Source organism: Rissa tridactyla, chromosome 2, assembly GCF_028500815.1.
Source record: "Rissa tridactyla isolate bRisTri1 chromosome 2, bRisTri1.patW.cur.20221130, whole genome shotgun sequence".
NCBI classification, from domain to species: Eukaryota; Metazoa; Chordata; class Aves; order Charadriiformes; family Laridae; genus Rissa; species Rissa tridactyla.
This window is the reverse complement of record NC_071467.1, coordinates 165,241,280-165,255,596: the sequence shown is the minus strand read 5'-3', so window position 1 is coordinate 165,255,596 and position 14,317 is coordinate 165,241,280. Positions and strand designations below refer to the sequence as shown.

Genomic DNA, 14,317 nt, shown 5'->3' with positions numbered 1-14,317 from the left:
AGAAATAGGATGTAGAGAAGCTGAGAAACACCAAAATACACAGTGGCATCCCACGCTAACCTCAAGTGGAAGCACGTTTTCTTTGCTTGCCCAAGTATTTCACAACATTTTGCCTGATGTGCCCTCAACTACACTGACAGTTTCTGCCTTAGAAGATGCTTGGCACCCATAGGAGACAGGGCTGACTGGTTTTCCATGGGACTCAGTAGACACTGAAATCAAAGCAAGAAACTTTGGGAAAGGATCTGTCAGACCTCCTGCAGGCAAGAGATCTACCCTTCCTGCAGGCAGAGTGAGGAGCTTTGGTGTTAAGGCCAAGCAGGGTAGAGATCCACCAAAAAACATGCCCTACCAGTAGTCATCTACTAGATGTCTTTGCATTGATCCAAAGTGAAGCATTGTGTTGGTCACTAGGGTAAAATGAAGCCGCCAGAAGCTCAGCTTCCGGCATAGCCAAGGTTGAACACTTCACCTTGGTAACTTCAGAGAACAAGGTTTTTACTAACAGTAATCCTAAAAGATGGAGCTGGAAAGCCCACAAGGAGTCCTCTGCAACACGTAGAGCCAGATTCACCTACAATCTTCCGTTGTAATCTCTAACTGAAGTGCAGTTTTGCCCACCAGGGCTGCCTGGCTTTGTTTCATTGCCATACCAAGATCACCAATAAAAAAAAAATATCAACCCGCAGAGAAGACATTACAATGAGGATATTTAAAAGCCTGAGCTCACCATAATAGTGAAAGCCAGTCAATGCACCCAACTCAGCAGGGATTCACACAGCAAGATCTACACTGGGAATTAGCTGTAGGCAAACCATGAGGACTGGGGCACAGCAATGCCTCTGTGCTGCTTCTTTTAAGCAATCAGGTGGGGAAGTGTACAAAGACCACAGCAAATCATGAGATCCAAGCCTACGGAGGGGTCAGCTAGCACCAGTGTACTCCTGCGCAGGCTGTGTCAACACCCAACACACTCCCACATGCAGAGCTGGAGGAGCTGTCACATACAGCTGATTGATGACAGCAGGGAACATAAATAAGGCACTTTGTGGAGGTGGAATTTAAAAGGTAAAAACTTGCTCTGACTGGAAGTTAGAACATGTATTCTTGAAGACATAGTTGAGCATACCTCAGTAGATGCTCATCTGGAAATGCTGATGCTTTTGGAGCAGAGTCATGACCGGTTCTTGGGGAAGTTAAAAGGTTCTTAGGATACAGAAGCAAGAAACACAGTGTCAAGCCCTGGGCTCTGCGCATCAAAATAACTCATCTTGACAGCCTGTCTCACCTACCTGCATGTTACACATGAAGGCATCACCCAGGGGTCAGGTGGTCACCCTGGATCACACAGGTCAAGACACACCCTTGTGTATCTCAAAGTAAACTGTTAATTTTGCTGGACTCCAACAATGGAGGAAAAAATTAAGTAGACCTAGAACAGATAGAAGCTAGTTCTTTTGCTCATTGGTTGACCTCTTCCAAAACAACTTGGTCTCAAAAGCAAGAGTTGCTTGACCCTACTTGCTTTGGGAGGCTGATCTGCGGTTTGGTTTCGAAGAGGTTTCTTTGCCAAAGGCAGACCAAGGCTCTGGCTAAACTTCTGCCCATTCCTCCCAGTACTGCCTTAGCCAGACAGGTTTTTAAGCAAAGCTCAGGTATTCCTATGGGCACCTCAGTGCTTCATTCACAGCTAGGGGAAGTCACATGTTGCTCCACAGCACGAGAACCTACCTCCTACTATGCACAATAAATGGCCAATTATGCTACTTCAGCCTCTGGAAGACTCAGACAGTTTTTCCAAGAAAGGAAACTTTTGCTACAATTGTGAAACTTGTCTATCCAGTGCACGGCAAGTGCAGAAGCCAGAGCAAGCTTGTTCCCCATCCCCCCACCCACCCCAAACTCCCTAAGCATCTAGCTATCCAATTAATGCTATTTTAATGAACTAGGCCAATTGAATCTGCTCAAAAAATTTCATGCCAACTCCCATACAGCCTGACATCCCATCAACATGAGCTGCACACTCCATGCTACCTTCCAAGCCAGCACAGACTCAGCAGTAATGTCAGATACTGTTGAGTTTGCATGTTCTCTAGTGGATATATAGAAGCGCTGTTTTGCTCTGTGTTTTTTCCAAAGGAAGAGTTCAAGTTTTTTTAACCTGTCGTTTCCCCTTCCCCCAAGAGAAATCCTTCAGCAACCGAATTAACAAAATACTCCCCACACCTTATAGAAGAATGATTTAAGGTCACAAGCAGAGTGGAAGACCACATAACACACGCAGGAGCTGCTTGATCCATTTGAAAAAGAATTCTCCACAACGGCTAAAGGGAAATCAGTCAGAATAGATTTTTTTTTTTCTATCGGCTAAAGCAAATCCTGTAACTGCTATGTTTATCCATGTAGTCAAAATACTCCCTCTTCCACTTAGCACAGTGCAAACACACATTACAATAAAATGTAAAGCTTACTAGGCTGATAAACTTCATAAGTGTATTTTATGACAGTATCTCAAGAGATAAGACTTATTAGCACTTACAGCCACGATCTGAGGGAACCTTAAAAAGCATGGTTAAAAGCAAGGGAAGAAGAAAAATTTGAGACTTAACCCAAAAAAACCCCCAGCTTCCAAAGGGTTAACCCTTTCCACCCAGCATTTTAATTTCTAGCTCCTTCTCAACTTGCCTGAGCAGACTCCCCAGCTCTGGGTCCAGTAAGTCAGGAAAACATACTCTACCTGCCCCACCTGCAGCCAAACCACGTGCTGGTCCAGGACCTGCAGCACCAGTCTCCCTGCAGCCACATTCTGCATGAGGAGCAGTAGTGTCCCATCAGCATTTAATAGTGCAACTGGTCCCTCTGCTTGAGAGCTCCTCAGATTGAGAAACCAATTGCATTAACGTGCTACAAGGCCCTAGAGAGCTTTTTTGGCTGCAGAGGGCAAGGCTGCTTCATTATGGAGGGAAGCCAGATGCGCAGTGTGTTTGCAGTCTGGAAAGCCAGGTACATGAGAATTCTTGGGTTGCTTCAACACACACCCTCAGGAAAGCACTGGGAAGCTGGCAGGTTCCTACCTAGACAGTCAGGGAACTTGGGGTAAAAGAAGTTTGTCTCTAACATAGGTTTTAGTATGAACTAAGCAAGTGCCATCCCACCCAAAAGTGCTTTTTCCAGGAGGTAGCTGTAAGCTGCATGGTTAGGTGTAGAGAGAGCCTTCACGCACAGCAGCGGGTCAAGACAGTTTTAATGCATTGAGCTGTCTCCTCTCAAATGCCTTAGACATCAAACACTAGGATAAGAGTGTCCCATTTATACTCTACAGAACTCAAGTGACCAGAGAACCTAAGCCTTGAAGGTGCCACATTGCCCCATGTAACTGGAGCACAGGATCTATATGGGGCTTCTGGCAGCAGAAGTCCTTACAGCTCTGGTGGCCTCAGACCATGCTCAAGACAGTCTCTCCCATAGGGACAGTCCAATGTAGCATCTCCTTAGTCTCCAAAAAGCTTCAAAACCCCTTTCCAACCTAAGTCCATCTTAGAAAGTAGCTGTGCACAGGGGCACAAGAGGGAGACAGGGCAGGCAAGTCTAGCCTTCAGCTATTCTAAGCTGAGCTTTCTAGGTCCCACCACCCCTGTACGGCTCTGGTCAGCTCTGCACCAGAAACTGCCTCATGCAGTGGAGACACGGGTGATGCTCACTGGTTCGGTACCTCCTCCAGCTAGTCAGACTCCTCCAAGAATACAGATGGAGTTCAGCAGTGTCTTCTGGCTTTGTTTTTCCACCAAAATCTCAGTGAGCCTTTAAATATCAACCTTTCACCAAGGAAAACACCAGGAATAAAAACACTGTCAGTATCCCGGTAAATGAAGGGAATGGAACGGAGCATCGCTGGGACAGGAACATCTTCTCCAGGAGGCAATTACATCATGTCTGCAAGTACAGTGGATTAATGAAACAGAAAAAAGAAAGCAGTAAAGACTGACAAAACCCAGTCTGGTCAAAAAGATTCAAATTAAGGAGCATCACATTTGCTTCTCCGCACAGTCTCCCAGACCTTCCACTGAACCCTCCCCCTTCCCAATCCCACAACCTAATTCAATTACCTACCACTGAATAAGCCTTAAGGCGATTCTCATTACCCTGCGATAAAGCACAAGGCCTTTAATTATTAAACACTCATGGGCTTTTTGTGTTGGGGTTGTGGGGCTGGACTCCCTTTTATTGCTGTTAGCAGCTTCCAGAAAGCAAGTTAATCATTGACCAGGCATTTCACCAGGAGACCAGAATCTCATAGATTCCTGGTCTAGTTCTGCATCACCGGTCACATTAAAGAAAGTCACTGGCCTCCTCCTGCTTTGCCAAGTACGCAGCTAACAGTCTCTTAACAAGGCATCTTCTCCCCCTGGGGAGTCATCTGTAGCGCTGGTGACCCCTGCAAAAAACCCCCATGAAATATTTAGGCTGAGACCACATAAAATGCTCACCATTGAGTTCAGAGCAAAATGGCCCCAATGTCTACCCAAGTAAGGGAAACTGAGGCACAAGGTAGTGGTCCCCAAGTCTCAATCAACATGGTCAATCCAGTACATGAGTCCAAGTCCTACTAATCCCTGGCTGTATAAAGTTTTGCTCCATCTACCAAGCCCTCTGCAGGTGGAAGGAGCTTCCATGTACTTCCCAGCCTGATTTGGGACAGATCCTGGTCCCCCAGGCTGGAGATGCAGGTCTGGTGTATCTTACCTGAGTACATAATTTTTTTTCCTGCGTTTGTCACTATCCTTGTGGCACTTCAATTCCAGTGCCACCTTCAAGCACCTAGAAAGCAAATACTTCTCCTGGCCATTACCAAGGGAAGGGAGGCTAAACACTGCTTCCAATCGACCCAGAGAGGCCAATTTTGGGACAGAAGCCAGTCAGGACTCAGACAGATCAGTCTCTATGTGACAATTCACCCAGCTCAAAAGAAGAAAAAAAAAACAAACCAAGCCAGGCACACCCTTCCTACTCCAAGAAAAACCCAATAATCCAGCACCTTAAAAACCAGTACCACCATCTAGAAGAGGCAGAACACCTCAGGGTAGGATGGCAAAGCCATCCTCCCAGCCCCCGGGAGCTGCTTTCTTACGCTCCAGCTGTGTTTGCCTGCGTGCTGCATTCCTCCCTCGCCACCCGCGTCCAGGTTTTGTTTTTTTGGGTTGTGCTGAGAACCAGCTGCTCCATCTCACACACGCCAGAGGCAAACGGCGCGTCTGGAAAGCCAACACGCTGTGGCCTGGCTACGCAACGGCTTCCCCCGAGAAGTTCACACGCCTTCGGCCCAAGCGGCAGACGCCAGCATGTGGCCCCACACCACCATCAAGTGACAGGTACAGAAATTCTTGATATGCAACAGCCCTGTTAGCACCTAGCATATCCCGCCGGCTGGAAAAAACAGGCAGCAAAGCCTGCCAGCACCCAGTGGGCTGGCTTTTATTGGAGGTGACATTCAAGCCAATGCCACACACTGGTAGCAACAGAGTTCAGAAACTCACGCTAACTCTCAGAGCCCACCCCACTGGGGTGCGCACAACCCCCAAATATCCCTTCGAGTTCAGTATTCAACTCTTTCCTAAGTAATTTTAGCAGAATCACACCCAGAATTGCAGGGCATATAATATTTCTACCCCAGCAGCGCCTAAAGCATAGCGGGGTACTTATTCTGCACCTGCCAATGGGGGAAAAAAAAAAATATGTTTCACTTCCCACGTCAAAAAAAACCCTACCATGGAGTAAGGAACCTGCTCTCACTAGTGATGTGTTGGTAAATTAGGGCAAGCTATGCTTCCCCTCCCTCCCTCTCCCCCACACAAGTATTTAAGGGTTCCTGTTGCCTGCGTGCAGCATACAGATCAGTTACATTTATGAAGAACATTGCAATCTGTCAATATAAACACTATGTAAGCATGAGCCACTTGTAACATTACTACTGTCTTGACAAGTGTTTGCAGAGGGAGCAGAGCTGCTGGGAGAAAGCAGAGCAAACTCCAAACCACAGAAACCAACGCTTCTTCCAGCAAGAAAAGGGAAAAAATAAAAAAGGAGGGGGTGCACCAAAACCGAGTCAGACTAGAAATCAGAACACCCAGAAAGAAATAGGAAGGGTTTGGTTTATGGGCAGGGACAGGTTGCAACCTCGGAGCCACCAACCAAGCAGATCAGGAAAGCACCAAGCTCCCACAGCCCAGTTTGCCACCCCATTGGCACTGGGGCAGAGCAGGACTGAAGTTAATCAGCCCACCTGTCACCCCCAGCATGGCTAATCTTGTCATCTGCCACTTCCAAAGCCCAGGAGTGCAAGACAACACAATTCCCAGATGCCTCTATGGCATTTCCACCACCTCCTCATCACATTTGAGGGAGGAAGGGGAGGGAGGGGATGGTACCCACACCCAAAGCTTGCCAGGTTCAAGAAAAGCAGAGAGAGAAGTGAAATGCAATGCTTTCTCAGGGATGCTGGCAGACTGGGGCTGCTCCAAGCTACCCCCACCACCACCACCCAGTCGTAATATGGTCCAAATTAGTTTTCAGACAGCCCAGCTGCAGAGGAGACAGCTGAACATAAAAGCAGGCTCACTTTTAGAGCAGCCAGTGCATCTCAACAAGCCAGGCTGGGCTGACGCTTATCTCAATGCAATGCTTCCCCCTCTGGTATAAAGTCCGGCAGTAACAGTCTCCCATGCAGACTCCTACCCTAAAACACACCCATCCTCATCAGGCACCCTGATGGGTGACTCCGCCACAAGCCACCAGGTCCTGCTCAGTTTTGCAGGCATGTTTTCTCCTCTCTAGCATCATGAAGTCTCATATCAGACAAGGCTTAGGTGCTGTGGCATCACCCCGTCCCTGAAGCCAGCCAGTAATTAATGCTTTCCAGTAATTAGTGCTCACAGACCCCTCCTGAGTAGGTGCCTACAGGGACTCAGCTCTGCTCACTGCTACCCATCAGCATCCCTTCAGGTCCTGCCTTTGCTGTGCACCGGCTCCAGGTCAAGCTGGCACCCGCTCCTCTCCTGCACCAGGGACGAGGTCAGCAACACCCAGGCTGCCAGCATAACCCTCAGCAAGGGACAAGCCTGTCCCTCCCTTCACCCCAGGCAGTGAATTGTCATCTTCAGCCCGTGTCCCAACCAGGGGATGGAGCAAGCAGCATGGGCCCCATCTGCACCAAGACTTTATCTCACGTACACCAAGCTTAACTTCCAGAGGGTGTTTATCATTTTTTGGCTGCTTGTGCATCCCTCTAAGGCACCAGAGCCAGACATACACAGAGGCAGTGGCCTTCAGCCATGGTTCCCCCCCCATCCCAGCATCCCCTCCCACTGGGGTACTGCCCCAGTGGGGCAGACACAGACATAACTACATGCTGACACAATCTTGTTATCATGTAACCATGCCCAATTTCTGTCCCCGGGCACTAATTCCCCGCCGGGCCATGCATTTGGAGACGCTGAATTCTTTCCCTGAAATAAGACGTTGGGGATGGGGTGGAAGGGATCATCCACAGCTGTCCCTGTCCCCCACAAGGCTGTGGAACAGAGCAGCAAAGCTGCAGCTACGGCATAGCTGTTTAACGCAGCCACCGGCTGCGCTCTGCTCCCCACCACCTCCTCTGATGGGGATGTTCACACCCGGAGCAGAGGGTCTAGCTGGCAGCCAAGAGACATCCCAGTGGCTTTGATGATGCCTTGGACTGGGAAGGAGCGTCCCTTCCACTGCCTAGAAAGGGTGTTGCATTAATGGAGCCCTCTTCAATATTTCAGTTCAGCACGAGGGATGCATCCAGGTTTTAAGGAAAGGTTCGTATCAGAATAAAGAGATGTGCTTCCTCACCAGAGCAGTCCCTCCATGCATATGGCTACCTGTTGTGCCAGGGGAGGTTTAGACTGGATATTAGGAAAAATTTTACACGGAAAGGGTTACTAAGTATTGGAACAGGCTGCCCAGGGAAGGGGTTGAGGCACCATCCCTGGAGGTATTTAAAAGACAAGCAGTCATAGTGCCTAGACATATATCTTAGATTAGCAACAGGTTTTGTCAGAGTTAGCTTGATGGTTGGACTAGGTGATCTGAAAGATCCCTTCCAACCTAGGCAACTCTATGATTCCATGATTCTACATTTCTAGGCACAGCAAGAATGGCTAATACCAGCCTTTACGGGGCACTTGCAGAGGTACCAAGAGCCCTGCAGAAACATACAGCTTTTACCAGGTAAAATTTCCTTTCCTTATCAATATCCAGAAGCCCACAGCAAGGAGGGCTTAGCTTTTCCACACGTGCTTGTTAGATCCTGTATCGCTGGGGATTAGCGGGGACCCTGGACCTCAGCACTGACTATTCCCGTGTGTCCCCAGCAGCTCAAGCAAGAGCAACCTCTGCTTTAGGCCTCTGGGAAGAACAAAGAGGAGATTAGCAGCAGATGCTGCTACTTCACTGTGGCTCTAACCAGAGAACAAGATGCTTTGCATAAGCAAACTTCACTGTGCGCTGCAGCACACATCTGGCTGGGTGCACATCTGGCAGCATCTCCTCTCCTTATTGCTGGAGAGGGAGTCTCAAATCAGAACCAGCAGCCCTTCGGAGACAGAGGGAATAACCTAAAGTGGTCAGGACAGACCTACCAGCACAATTCCCTCAGCTCAGCGTGTTCACAATGAAATTAAAATCTATACCAGCCACACAGGACTGGGAGAGAAATCCCAGAAGCAAGCAACTGGAATGAGTTACCTGCTGCACGACAGCAGATCCCAGCACCGCATGGATTAATAGGAGAGTTACAGCCAAACTCTTTCCAAGCCCCATCAGTCCCCAAGGCACAGTACAACTGCACAGTGCCGGTGGTCCTTCAGCAGCCACACGAGCCAAGGGGCTCGATGCAGCCCTCTGCGTGCTGCTGGGGGAGAAAAGGGCTTTTCCCAAAACCCTATGCACGTGGGATGGGCTGTTTCCTCACAAAACCAGCCCCAGCAGCAGGAAGTTAAATGGTTCTCAAGTTGGAGAGAGAAGATGTAAGTAGCACTGTTTGGAAAACTTTGCCAGACCACAAGCAATGGACAAGCCTCAACACCAGGATTCGTTTTACTGGAAAGAGGAGGGGGGAGGAAAAAAAAACCTCAAGTCTGCTAAAACATTCTCCAGGGCTGGTCCAGTGGCTCCTACCAGCGGTCACAACACAACATCCCAAAATGTGACAAGAACCTTCACTCTTGAGCAAACTTGCAGCAAAACGTCTTAACCAGGTGCTCGCACCCCACTACCCTCGCACACCAGACCCCATTTTGGGGACAAATCTTTAAAAGAAAAAGGCAAGAGGCAGCTCTATTGACACCCCAAAAAGCAAAAGGGATGCACAGACAGGGAGGCGGCAGACCCTTCGCTGGGGGCTTTAAAGAGAGAGGGTGAGGGGGTTTATTTGGCTCCCCCAGTTCAGCCCCCCGCCGCTGATAAGGGGGTCCGGAGGGCGATGGGAGGGAGCGGGATCCACCTGCGCGGGTGCGGACCGGGCCGGGAGCGCCCCCTGCCGGTTGCGCCCCTGCACCGCGCACAGGTGAGCTCCGCGGGATGCGGGGGGCTCCGCGCCTCTCCGCGCTCAGCCCGAGAGACCCTCACCTCTTTACACCGTCCCAGGCTGGGGACAGCAGCATGCACCCCCCCCAAAAAAAAAATGCAGTTAAATAAAATTAAATAAAATTAACAACGCCACCGGGGCGATGCCGGGCTCCGCTTGCCAGCACCTGGTGCTGAAGCATGGGCTTAAATTGGTGGAAAAAAATAGTATTTTGGGGGCTGTCCCATGCTTGTGGAGGTTACAGCGGGGAAGTCTCCAGCCACCCCTCTACGGGTCAGGGAAAAAATAAAAGAGGTGCTCCCTCGCCCGCGGAATTTCTGCCTGGGAAAAGCACGGCAGGTCCCGGAGAGCCCGGCGGTGCCAGGCACACTCCAAGGGGATTAGACTGGCCCGGCTCCGAGCGACGGGACGGGGAGAGAGCTGCCGGGACCGAGCTGTCCCTCCCCCGGAACGGCTGTCAGCGCAGACGGAGGGGATGCCCGCACCCGCCAGGGGAAAGAGGGTGCGGGTAGCATCCCGAAATCGGGCAAAAAAATTAACATAAAATAGGAGCTAAAGAGCGGGGGCGCGGGGCACCTACCCGAAGTAGGCGGCGGAGGGCCGCGGGGCGCAGGCGAGCAGCCCTAGGAGCGCGCAGGAGGAGAGCCATCCCAGCAGGACGTGTCCATCCAGCATCTTGCAGCGGCGGCGCCGGCGCTGCTCATCTCGTTCCCCCGCCGCGCCCGCTGCGGCCCCGCCGCCCGCCCCGGCCTCTTATAGCGCGGCCGGCGGAGCGCGGCCGGCCGGCGGCGGGGCGGGGCCGGGGCGGGGCCGCGGCCGAGGGGCGGGGCCGGGGCCGGTGGGGACACGCCCACGGGAGGCGGGAGCTGGGGACGGGACGGGCCGGGGGGGGGCACTGCGGAGCGGCGGGGAGGGGAGAGGCGGGAGGGACGGGACGGGGAAGGGGCGTCCCCGGCCTGGGTGTCCCAGGTCTGGCTGGGCAGGGACGCGTATCCCGGGGGTGGGTGTCCCCGGCCTGGGTGTCCCGGGGATTGGTGTCCCAGGGAGGGGTGTCCCCGGTCTGTGTGTCCCTGGCCTGAGTGTCCCTGGCCTGGGTGTCCCGGGGATGGGTGTCCCCAAAATGGGTGTCCCAGGTCCGGCTAGGCAGGGATGAGTATCCCGGGGATGGGTGTTCCTGGGAGGGGTATCCCGGGGATGGGTGTCACCGGCCTGAGTGCACTCCCTGGGTGTCCCAGGGAGAGGTGTCCCTGGCCTGGGTGTCCCGGGGATGGGTGTCCCTGGCCTGGGTGTCCCAGGTCTGGCTGGGCAGGGATGGTTGTCCCGGGGATGACTATCCCGGGGATGGGTGCTCCTGGGAGGGGTATCCCAGGGATGGGTGTCCCCGGCCTGAGTGCACTCCCTGGGTGTCCCAGGGAGAGGTGTCCCTGGCCTGGGTGTCCCGGGGATGGGTATGCAGGGGATGGCTGTCCCCAGACTGGGTGTCCCAGGTCTGGCTGGGCAGGGATGGTTGTCCCAGGGATTGTTGTCCCAGGGATGGGTATCCCTGGGAGGGGTATCCCGGGGATGGGTGTCCCCAGCCGGTGTGTGCAAGGGATGAGTGTCCCCGGCCTGTGTGTCCCCAGGATTGATCTGCAGGGAATGGATGTCCTCTGCCTGGTGTCCTGGGAGGGCTGTCCCCTTCCCGGGTGTCCCTGGGAGAGGTTTACAGGGTATGGGTATCCCCAACCTGGGTGTCCCCGAAAGGGGTGTCCCAAACTTGGGTGTTCCCAGCCTGAGGGTCCCTGGGCTGGGTTTGCAAGGGATGGGTGTCCCCCACTTGGGTGTTCCCAGCCTGAGGGTCCCTGGGCTGGGTTTGCAAGGGATGGGTGTCCCCCACCTGGGTGTCCCCGGGATGGGTGTCCAGGGAATGGGTGTGCAGGGGAAGGATGTCCCCTGCCTGGGTGTCCCAGGGAGGGGTGTCCCTGGTCTGGGTGGCCCAGGCAGGGGTGTACAGGGGATGGGTGTCCCAGAGAAGGGGGTGTGCAATGGGTTGGTGTGACACAGCTTGGGTGTCACAGTTCTGGGTGAGCAGGGGGTGGTGTAACACAGCTGGGCAGGCAAGGGCTGGGTGCACAGGGGCTGGATGTGCCAGGGATGGGCAGTTGTGCAATGACCAGATGTGTCACATCTGGACAACTGTACAAGGCTTGGTCAGTCATGAAAGGGCTGTGTGTGCCAGGGCTGGATGTGCCAGGGCAGGGCAGCCAGGCAGTGGCCGGCTGGATGTTCCAGGGATAGGCTGGATGTTCTAGGGCTGGGCAGCTGTCCAAGAGATGGATGTGTCACATCTGGACAGCTGCGCAAGGGCTGGGCAGTTGTGCAAGGATTGGGTGTGCAAGGGCTGGATGTGCCAGGGCAGGACAGTCGTGCATGGGCTGGATGTGCCGGGGATGGGCATCTGTGCAAGGGTCAGGCAATTGTGCAAGGGCTGGATGTGCAAGCCTCAGGTGTGCAAGGGCTGGACAGCTATGCTAGGGCCAGGCACAGGGCTTGAGTGTGCAAGAGCTGGATGTGCCAACACCAGGCAGCCAGGCAAGAGCCTGACTGTTGTGCAAGGGCTGGATGTGCCAATGCTGGGCCACTGGGCTGGGGGTGAGTGTGCAAGGGCCAGATCTGTGCAAGGGCTGGGTGTGCAAAGGCTGGGCATGCTATGGCCAGGCATCCACGCGAGGGCCAGGCAGGGCTCGATTGCCGTGCTGGCGCTGGGCGTGCAAGGGTTGGATGTACAAGGGTTAACTGGCTGTGCACGGACCGGAGATGCACAAGCCAGGTGTGCAACGACTAGGTGTGCAAGGGCTACAGGTAATGGTGACCCATCATGCGAGGATTAGGTAGTTGTGCAAGGGATGGACAGTTGCCCAAGGGTTAGACATGCCAGTCAGTCTTTTAAAGGCAAGCCAGCTATGCAGAGGCAGGAGGGGCAAGGGCTGATCCAGCAGGTGAGAGCTGATCACCCCACCACAGACACCCCAACGCACGGACAGGACGATGAACACCCTGGCTGGGAAGCAGTTAATGCCTTAAATGTCAGCCCTTCAGGCCGGTGCCTGGTGGCAGTGTTGTTCCAGGTCGGTCTACGTCACCCTTTGTCACTCTCTACGTCATCCTCGAGGCAATTCTTGCACCCGCTGCCGCCCAAGAACGAAACTGTTTCCCTCCTGAGCGTGTGTGTATGTCACGCTGCTGAACCACCCTGTGTCCCCGCGGGGACAGAGACAGGAGGACACACAGGTACTTGGCACTGGACTCTCATCTCAAAAGCCACTGTCGCCAGGGATTTAAGGTGTTCAGCTCCGCAGAGCTGTGCCCAGCAGGTGACAACAGGGTGTGTGATGAGACGGTGAGACCCTCGGATAACCGTGGTGGGGTTTGTCTGTGTTTCTGACCCCAATAGTTTGTGGACAAACCGATTCAGGAACCATGCAGGGGGTGGGTTAATGGGGATGAACTTTTTGTCCTGGAATAGCTCCTGGAGCGACACCACTTATTCTCACCACTGGCCATGCATTTGGGCATTTCCAGCCTTCCCAGCACTGTGCAAACTATTTGGGTTTTGCTTATTTTCAGAATAAAAGCATGAGGGAAAGCAGGGAGGGCAGGGCTGGGGGGCGGGGGGGGAACTGCTTTAATTTTAAACGTATAAAACTTCTCAAGCCTGTCCCTTTGCAACACAGCCTTGTGGAAAAGCACTGTGCAAAGCTTTGCACGTCCACATGCAACGCCCCCATGATGGGGTTTTGGGGGCTCCCACTGCAGCTCCGCATCACACGCCTCAACAACCCTTGGACTTGGGACTGAAACATGCCGGGAAGACGGGAGGGGTGTTAAATCCAATCCAGCAAATAAATGGCTTCCTCAAACCTGCGTGATTCACCAGGGTCTGGGAATACCTCAGTTCCCTTATCCCAATGGCTGGGACAAAGTGGCACCGTGCCACCACCCTGTGTCCCCCCATGGGTGCTGGAAGGTGAGCAGCCCCCGGGGCTCTGCGGGCAATCACAGCCCAGCAGAGGCCAGCAGCAATATTGCATTAAAGCCCCATCTAGAGGCCTTTTATTAAGGAAAGTTTGGGAGATGAGGACTAGCTCTGGCATCACGTTGGGTGTCCTCATCCTCCAACCCCAGCAATTCGAGCTTGAGAAAAGGCAGTAAAGGGCCGCGGATGTAAGGAAGGACAAGCAAGGTTATGTATATATATATCACTGGGAGGCTTTGCCTGAGTGTTTCTCTGCTGGAAAAGGCAGTTTGAGAGTCATTCTTCATGCGCATTCCCTAGAAGCTGGTGTGCCCAGCACATGGAAGGAAACTGCGGTTACTCCAGGCAGCCCCAAGACAGAGCTCTGGGACGCGGAGCCAGGGCAGGGTCATGGAAAAGCAGTGCGACCCTCGCTGTTACTCATTTCCTTTGCCCGGAGCAAGGTGCCATAGCCTGGGGTGATGCTCTGGGGCATGCATGACTCTTTCCGAAGTGAGACAGCACCGAAAATAGTCACCACTTCTGCTTTCAGCCCAGGGAAAGGGGAAGCCCAAGAGGGCGCTGACTTCTCCAGGGCTTTACTGTCCACAGATGCTGCCTGTCGTGCCTGGGGACCATGCACTGGTCCTGGGTACAGCATCCTCCCAGGGCAGATTTGTGTCTTTTCAGGTCCTTCAGCAGTCCCCCGGGTGACA

The 14,317-nt window shown here is 53.1% G+C and overlaps 1 protein-coding gene across 1 annotated transcript in view; it reads right to left on the bottom strand.

Annotated features, from left to right (window-relative positions):
• WNT9A (Wnt family member 9A) overlaps nucleotides 1–10,327 on the bottom strand; it is a 62,253-nt gene extending 51,926 nt beyond the window's left edge. Inside the window, exon 1 of the mRNA XM_054193017.1 lies at nucleotides 10,188–10,327. Within this exon, the coding sequence (XP_054048992.1) occupies nucleotides 10,188–10,282 (95 nt within the window). The 5' untranslated portion in view covers nucleotides 10,283–10,327. The remainder of the gene's footprint in view (nucleotides 1–10,187) is intronic.
• Nucleotides 10,328–14,317: the final 3,990 nt, after the last annotated feature.